At 44.7% G+C, this 9,293-nt stretch overlaps 1 protein-coding gene across 1 annotated transcript; it reads left to right on the forward strand.

The window, feature by feature from the left end:
• Positions 1-522: 522 nt before the first annotated feature.
• LOC117436161 (inositol 1,4,5-trisphosphate receptor-interacting protein-like 1) lies at positions 523-2,064 on the forward strand. The gene has a single exon (XM_034062541.1). It carries the CDS (start codon positions 523-525, stop codon positions 2,062-2,064), a length of 1,542 nt encoding a protein of 513 aa, XP_033918432.1.
• The last annotated feature ends 7,229 nt before the right edge of the window (positions 2,065-9,293 follow it).

The following is a 9,293-nucleotide window of genomic DNA, read 5'->3' on the forward strand; positions in this document are numbered from 1 at the left end:
ACAGCACCATGCAAGCTTCTCTGAACAAAGTCAACTGGTGCCAAGCTGTAACCAGAGCACGAGGGCAGCTGTAAGTTGCTGAACTGTGTTGGGGGCAAAGGCTGGGGTTGCTGGGCAGGAGAGCCTGTGATGCCCCTGTGGAACCTGTGACATCACGGGGGACGAGTCACCATGGGGGATGGATATGAGGGTGCCAGCAGGCAGCACTAGCCCAGTACGGCCTGGGACATGAGTGAGTGCACATGCAGGGGGGAGGCTGGGCTAAGGCCGGGGCAGAAACCTGGGTCCCTGGGAGTGGGTGCTCACCCTGCATCGAGGTCCTGGCTGCTAGCGCCTGGGGCAGGGCACGCTGCTGCTGCCACCGTGCCTGGGGGCAGGGCTTGCTGCCTCCCAGCTGCCTCGTTCCCTCTCCTGCCTGTCCCCAGCTCTCTGTGGCTCCCGTCCCCGCTCCCCACACCACAGCTTCCCTTCCTCCTTCCCTCCCTCCAGGCACCACTGAATTCTTTCTCTCTTCTGCAGGCCATGGTTTTCACAAAGCTCTTACTCTGGGTTGTGCAACAGCTCATCCTGAACGTGCGTGTCGTCAGTGATGAGCTGGATGAAGCCACACGTGAGCGCATGGAGCACCGTGCCAAGCAGCTGAGCCGGGAGATGGCTCGGCTGCTGCAGGAGCTGGAGCAGAAGAGCCAGGAGCAGAGGAGCAAGGAGCAAAGTCCTGTGGCCTGGAGAGCCCTGCTCTTTGCTGCCTTGCAGCACTGGCAATTCTGGGCGATTGCCGGCATCCTGCTCCTCCTGATACTTGGGCTCTACTGGTGCCTCAGGAAAAGGAGCCATGAGGAGGACAGCTCCAGCGAAGAGGACAGAGCCAGCAACAGCAGTAGAGAAGAGGAAGAGCATGAGGAGCAGAATGCAGAAGACGAAGTCAATGAATATGCAAATGACCTGGAAAGGCATTTTGAGGAGGACATACAATGGACTTATCAGAACCTGTTCACAGAGTGCCAATATGTGATGGAGTTTGTGAATGCTTTTACCCTTGCTGCCAAACATGTCTTCTTGGATAGCTCCGTCCCAGAGCTGCAACCATGCTTTGGCATAGGCAGTGCACATGAAGGCTGGCATCCCCATGGAGAAAACATCATCCACCAAGTGCTTGTGCCCCTGGCACCCCCACCTGGCCACACCTTTCTCCCGGAGCTCTGCGATCCAGGGGAGATGCCAGAGGGGAACTTCCGCATCCGCGTGGAGCTGGAGTGTACGTGCATGAACGAGCAGGTGGAGGGGAACATGCTGTGCTTCCTCCACCATGACGAAGACGAGCTGAATTGGAATCAGGGCCCCAGCCTCCTACACACCGTCTGCACCAACTCCTACCTAGACGTGCAGAAAACAGTTCGCAGGTTTCGTCAGCTGTTGAAAACGTGCTGGTCGCTTTTGCCTCATTCAAACCGATGGCGTTTAACCATGCTGCCCGGCACCCGCTCCTGCAAACTCAAGATGGAAGGAGAAGAGCAGGAATTCACCATTGAAATTATATTGGGCGTGCAGCAAGGCAACTCAGACATCTTCATGAGCAGCCAGGCTAATGAGGGTGTCTTCACCCCAGGGACAATCTGGACAACGAGCTGCGCTGTGGCAGAGGCAAAGTTCTTCAGGCTGGTGACCGAGCAGGCCCCACGTGGCAACTTCCACCTCAGATGCCTGCAGCTCTGCGCCAGCACTCTGGTGGGCACAGGCTTTTCCAGCTATACCTTGAAGACAGTGGTGATGCACCTCCTGAACACCACCCCCCTGTCAGGCTGGTGCAGGACACATTTCCTGCTGCGGCTGGATGACATCATGAGTTACCTGTGGCACTGCTTGGAGGAGAGACGCCTCAACCACTTCTTCTTTGGGAATGAGAAGATTCCTGAGGAGATCGTCGTGCCCCCAGCCTTGCAAAGAGCCGAGCCAGTCAACCTCTTCCAGCATCTGGCACGGGATCCGGATGCCCAAGCTGAGGCAATGAGGGAGCTCCTGGACATGCAAGATCGCCTTGTAAGAATGCTGAACGATGGCCACTGAAAGTGGTCTTCATGCACAGAGCTGGGTTTTGCAGGGTGCACAGCTGACAGGGTGCACAGCTGACAGCAGATGACAAACTTGTACCCGAGGGAAAAAGAGGAGAGAGGCAGAAAGAGGACACAGAAAGCACAAGGAAAACTGTGCAGCAGGCCTCTCAGAAGCGTGGCAGCATTCTCCCCCTGACGTCCTCCCCAGCGCAGCAGCAGGTTATACCTGTGGTGGTGTCCTGGGTTCAGCAGTAGCAGTCAATTGTCTCCTTCTTAGGATCCTGTTTGCACTACGGTCTCTGACTGTAATGCACATAACAATGTCTAAACCAAGAATCATTTAAACACCTTCCCTCACAACAGGACCTTTCTTGAGAATAAAGCTCATTTATTAATGAAACACGAATCTGTGCTTTTGCAATGAGAGAGGGAATTATGAAGGGCTGAATAATCCCTGATTTTGACTTGCACAACCCAGGCTTGAAACTGAGTGAATGACAGTGAACTGCTGTGGACTGGCTGCAAAGCAGTGGGCAGCTTGTGCCCAATCCCGATGTCTTAGCATTAGAAAATGGCGTTTATGGAGAGTGCAGGCCGCAGTCCCAAGTCAGCAAGTGCCTCCGTGGAGCTTGACATGAACCGAGGATGAAGAAAGCTGTGGGTAAAGAAGCAAAAGTAGCAGTGCAGGCAAGGTAAGAAGAAACTGGGATGTGTTAAGACACAATAGTGAACTGTCAGCAAGTTTTGGAGACTAGGCTCTCATACGCTTAATGTAACCAACTGTACTTAGTTGCTGTGTGCTACACTATATATGCATCCACTAATACAGCGAGTTATTGACTATCTTAATACAGCCAGTTATTGTGTATGTATCAAAGTATAATACACTGAGCCATTGTAAGCAGACGCAGAGACTAACATGGAAATTCTAGCTTAGCCAACAGCTAGATAGGCAGGTGGACAAACTAAAGTAACCAATGAAAGAGTGTTTAGTAGCGCATGGGCTATCAGTAACTGTATAAATACAGGCAATCGTGATCAATAAACTGGAACAAGATGTGTAACTCATATTGAGTCGTCCTCTTGATTCTGGGTTCCTCCGATCCAACTATGTGCAGGACAACTTATTTTTCCCTTTTAAGCTAAATTTCCAAACACCCTTTGCTCCAATTACCCTTCTCTTTTCCCCAAAACCAGTCAATCTGCCCCTCTTCTGGACTGTTTAGGGTTAGGGTTAGTGTCCATATGCCTGATTTGTTCTGATTTTACCTGCAGGTGCAGGTCAAAGACCCAGCAGTTGCACTTCAATAGGGCTTGCAAGACTCCTTGGGTAGTCTTTGCTCCAAGACAATCGGGTTGTTTTACACAATTATCTGACACTCTCTTCCTATCTCTGTGCTAACCAGAGAGAGGACAGAGCTATTTTTATCCTGAGCTTTCAAAAGTCCAGTGGAACAAGAAAGCTACAGCCTCTTGAAGACCCTCTGGCTGATCTCATAAATGGTGAGAAGTCTCTGACTGTTGCCTTGGCGATGTCAGATCTCTTCAGACAACCAGAAAATTCACCTTTCCTGTTGATCTCCCTGAATTTGATGCCAGATTCATGGGTTATGGTCTGTTTGTCCTGAGAAAATGTTATCCAAGTCAATATTTAGACAGAATAAGCCTTAATCACAACGTAGTTATGCTTCATTAAAAAGCTTTTCCATTTGCTTCATTCAGAAAATAATGCAGAATGTACCAGAAGCAAACAAATTGGGCAGACTTCCTATTCATGAAACCCTTACATTCTTCCATAGAAATAAAGGGCTAATTACTTGTTCGGCTTTTTTTTTTTTCTTCTTCTTCCTTCAGCAGAGGAACACATTTCCTCAGCATTGTTAGTGTAGATACGCCTGTTGGGTGATGCTCAACTCCACACATTGCTGGTGAGCAGATCCAGAGTGACACAGACTGCTCTTAATCCTTCCTTTAGGAACCACACAAAAATGGTGTTCATGTATGATGCTTCCCCAGTCACAAAGATCATGCTGAAAATCTACTTTCAGGAGTGGTCCCAACCTTGGTGTACCCCCAGGTCTCCCAGGAACGTAGCTCAGGCTGTCTGTAGATCCCATCTCACCTTCAAATGGGAAATGTCCAAGGCAGAGTTCCCTGCCTGACACATACGCCATCTTTGTCCCATGACACAACCACAGGGGCAGAGAAAGTAGATGGAAGGCCTGAGACCAGTCCAAGCAGCTGATCTTTTCACAGCTAGGTACATGCTAAAGGACAAATCTCCGGAGCATGAATATGTAGAATGTAGGTGTGGCAGAGCCTCAAAGCCTCGCTACACAGCCATGTGGTCATACTAACATAGTAACTGACCACTCAGTTGTCCTCAATGTATTTCTTTATCCTCCCAACATTCTGGCAAGGTAAAAAAAGAAAAAAAAATGCTTCTGTATCTGTGTTCCACAGAGGAACCCATGTGCAGTGGCTCACCCAAGGGCACACAGCCAGGCTGCAGCACAGTGATCTGCCTTGATTCCACCAGTCTGGGGCAGCACAGAAATCGTGGCATTTTCATTCTTTCTTGCACTAAGGAGGTCGGTTGCAGCTTCTTCTTCATTTGCTGCTACTTCAAGTAGCAAGTGCAGACCAGACTAACTGGGGGGATGTTGCAGAGAAGATGACAGTGGAGGGAGGCCAAGTGCAATGTTGGAGTCTGGCCCCTTCCTCAGGGCATGGAAGAGCAGATGATTCTACCTGTAGTGGTCATAAACAGAATTATTTCCTTCATCTCTTTCATGAGCAAAGGCCAGTGCTGAGCCTAGAAGATGATTCAGTAACATCCCATAAAAATAATACACTTCTATATCAAAACCAAATTAAAATTGCATTTCATGATATAAACAAAGGTACCCAAGTTGATTTTGTCTGTTTCTCCCTCTTTTTTTTCAAATTTATTATCGCACAGAAGACAGAAATGAAATCTGTATTTAAATGGCTGTGGAACATTGTGCATTTAAAGTGCACAGCAAGTCACTCCCTAAAGCACTCCATATGATATGTAAATCTTTTGATCTTTCACAAAATGCATGAGTTCCATAAAGAATAATGAGTACTAGCTTGGGAAGTACAATATTGACTGTCACTGTCATGCACTTAGCCACAATTATTATTTGCACGGCTTTTGCAACATAACTGGAGGGGAGAGTCCTGGGAGTATTTTTAATGCATTCTAATAGCTACTAGAAGATATTTTATTTTATAATAGATGCATTCTTTCTTTTGGGTCTACAAGCATTTTTTTAAATTTATTTATTGCATTTTTTTAAATTTTTTTATTACATTTTTTTACTCTTTATTAGAAAACATCTATGGGGAAATGCAAAAGAGCTAACAAGTCCTGAGGAAAGAAAAAAATTACATCTTGCCCTTCCATTAACTGCAATAAAGCAGAGAAATCAACAATAATGTTTAGTTATTCTTTAAGCCAATGAATAAAGTTTTATTTGATAAGTAATCTTAGGTATGATTTGCCTGAGGGAGCTTGAAGCAATAGTTCCCCTTCGAGGCATTTCGCAGAACCAGACAGATATTCTGCAAGGTGTAAATGCAAGAAGATCCCATAGGATCTGGTTTTCAGTGGCCAGTGAGGTCAGTGGAGCCTTTGGCACCAATCCAGCATATTGCCTGTGACTTTCAGCAGGGAAAGGATCTAAATGTACTGGCCTGGTAGCAGCTGGTGCTTACTGCCAATAATACTGGTGCGGAGGGAGGAGCTGAGCCATGGCAAGTTTGCATGCTGAGCCTTTCCCATCATTCTTCCCCACTCTCCAGAGGTGAGGACCTGAACTGTCTTGCAGAAGAGATGTCTCCCATCTTTCTCACAAGAATCATCATCCTGTTTGTTCACCCTGGAGATGAGAAGACTGCAAGCTCATGGTGCAGGAAAGTAAGGTAAGAATAAGAGTTATCAGAAACACCACATTAAATACATGAAAACTAAAGGATTCATTTATTACACCTCTGCCTTCTGGTTCCCTTCCTGAAACTCTCAATATCTCTCTGAAGGTCTATTTCAAGTAGATTGATGCATTTTTTACTTGGCATTACAGCAAAGCCCAGAAGCTACAGAGCAAGCTAAGAGTTGGTTGAGCTAGCAGAGATGGTTGCCATTCCCAGCAACACAAAACACGGCAAATGGAAGTGGATGGCTCAGATTTTTGTGGGTTAGATAGGAGAAGGCAGATAACTGAAGATAACAATTTCTTGTAACATAGAAAAAAGTGTTCCAAAGAGGCTTTTAGTAAAGTCAAGTGCTGTTTTACTATTGACTTCTCAGGGAGCAGTGTAACCCAGACACGTGACAGATCACGTGTGTGATCAGGTACTGACTGCCTGACAGCTCTTTAGTGCACAGTTCACCCAGTCAGGAGAACAGATTTACAGCTGAAGAAACAACACACATACCAGAACCAAAGACATGGATCAGTCTGTGTCCCTGGTGACTGCTCGGTTCAGAGGACTAGACCTTTCCTTGTATCGGGCAACAATGATTCTTAGTAGTTTGCATTGGTCTCATCTCAAGGTCCAGTCTGCAATGAGAAAGTAATGTTTTGTCATTTTGTGCTTCAGTTTCTCTGCCTGTAAAATAGGCATAGTGCCATTTTCATTCTTTATTAAAGTACTTTGAGGGCTGGGGAGGAGGAGGGAATGTCATAATTAATGATATAACTGAACAATGATAAAGTACTGCAATAGAAAATTGGTCCTCTGATTTGAAGTAGGTTTCAGGAGGCCAAGGTGCTAAAAGAAAGACACTTTCTGAGTCAATTTTGCAGAATCAAAGCACATTTTCACACAGAACAGGATTTGTGAAATTTTTTTCAACCTCTTCCAGCTTCATCTCAAATGAGAAAGGATATAGAACTTGGAAAACTAGTTCTGTCCACGGCAAGGAAGCATCAAAATCCCTTTGTCTGTTTGACTACTTGGTTTAAACTCTGTGACACGTCACTGGGACACATGGCTTCCATTTTTCCATTGCTCTTATCCTTGAAGATTTGACTCCTGCTCAGCATTAATCATTCAGTTGGTCTTTAAAGGACTAATGAGACTAGTGTGGAGCACGATTTAGATCTTGTAAAGTGAGCTAATTCTTCCTGGTTTATTTCCTGGTGCTGAACTGCCCTACCTTTTCTAGTACAAATTTTAGTTTTCCACCTTAGAAACTTTGCTTCATGCACAAGTCTGTCTTTAATGGTATGAAAAAAACAAATGAGTTTGGGTTTAATGACCATATTGTTGCTTGTAGAACAAGAACTAGGTTGGTGATTTTAAGACTTTCTTTTTCAAGTCTGGAAAATAAAGATCACTTCAAATAAAGGATTCCTCTGTGAAAACATTTGACAGAAATAAACTGTTGTGCCAGTGCCCAAAAATCTACTGAACTTATTTACCTGGTAAGACTTGTACTAATTTTTCATAACATACTGCTATTTATTATGCTCTGGAAAGGCACTATAGTGATTTCAAGAGGAGAAAAGCAAGAAGGATTATTCATTTCACATCCTCATGCAATTCTTTCGTAGGTGGCTTTCAACAAAGGGTGATATTGGATTACATTGATTTTGGTTCTTAATAAACTAGTAAATCTCCCATTGTTCTATGTTGTCCAATTATAAAAGCAATGAATATGAGACTAAGCACTTCAAGATAACCATAGCTTTAAAGACAGACAAAAAGCTTTATAGATTAGGATCATAATAAAACTGCCATTTTTGTAGCATTTTGATGAATAATATTTTGTGAACTAAAGTGTTCTCTTAGGAGTGTCAATAAATTACTCTTTAAGAACCACTGCAAATCCCAGGAAGAGTTTCTGAATACCTAGGGTACTGAAAAGGAAAAGAAGCAAATCTTTAGTAGAAGTAATTTCCTTACTGTCAAAGAGGTGACTATGAAGGGCATTTCCTGAGGTTTCTTTGCATGTGGGAGTCATCTGTTGGGATTTTCTTGAACCATTGCTTTTGCCTTTACATTTAGCACATGGTGCCTTTTCAAACATGCTTTGTAGCAACAATGTATTATTGAATCTTCAGTACTTCATAAAGGCTTAGTTGGCAATAAAAATTAACATTTTGAAGTCAGAACTTGCTTATTTTGCTTGGTCCAAAAGAAGGGTTTCCAAAGTCATCCAAGAACTACTCTGAGAGATCTCTGGAGGTAATGAAGAACAACATTGGCAACTGGTTTAAATACACCGGGCAGGGGTTGGACCACTGTAGTAAAATTTTAAGCACTGAAAGTTGTGAAAAAACAGTTACAAACCACAGTTATAAATACCACAGACCAAGTGCTCTGTGGGCTGCTGAACTGAGATTGTTGCCTTACTGAACTCAGTAAGAATTCATGAGACACTTACAAAAATGTCTATTAATCTATTAATTGCCAACAGATTATTCGTCAGCAAGTATGAAGACAGGTTGAAAAAGTTGGGTCTGTTCAGCATAGAGAAGAGAAGGCTGCATGGAGACCTCATAGCAGCCTTCCAGTATCTGAAGGGGGCCTACAGGGATGCTGGGGAGGGACTATTCATTAGGGACTGTAGTGATAGGACAAGGGGTAACGGGTTGAAACTTAAAGAGCAGGGATTTAGACTGGATATAAGGAAGAAGTTTTCTTTCTTGTTAGGGTGGTGAGGCACTGGAATGGGTTGCCCAGGGAGGTCGTGAATGCTCCATCCCTGGCAGTGTTCAAGGCCAGGTTGGATGAAGCCTTTGGTGACATGGTTTAGTGTGAAGTGTCCCTGCCCATGGCAGGGGGGCTGGAACTAGATGGTCTTAAGGTCCTTTCCAACCCTAACTATTCTATGATTCTATTAAATCCTTAATGGAAAATAGAGCCCTCCACCCCTTTAATTCTCATGATCCTACCTTGCATGCATCTTTCAAAACTGCGATGTGAAATGGCTTAATACTGTATATTTTTCTTTTAGTAGGCAAGGAACGGTGACATCTGGCTCTTGCCAGTGGTGACACAGGATAAATGTCCCACCCAGTTGCTCAACCGAGTTGTATGTTAAAGTGCAATATAAAAGGAATGGGCACCACTGATGTCGGTTAGGTAGAGAGGAAAATACATAATGAAGAGATGTAGAAAGATGTGAGTGACAGATGTGAGGTATGTCTACATATCTGAGCCCAAACTTTTGTCTTGTCTATGTGAAGGTCCAGTATCCACCTTTTCCCT

The sequence above is a fragment of the Melopsittacus undulatus genome, chromosome 4, assembly GCF_012275295.1.
Source record: "Melopsittacus undulatus isolate bMelUnd1 chromosome 4, bMelUnd1.mat.Z, whole genome shotgun sequence".
NCBI classification, from domain to species: domain Eukaryota; kingdom Metazoa; phylum Chordata; class Aves; order Psittaciformes; family Psittaculidae; genus Melopsittacus; species Melopsittacus undulatus.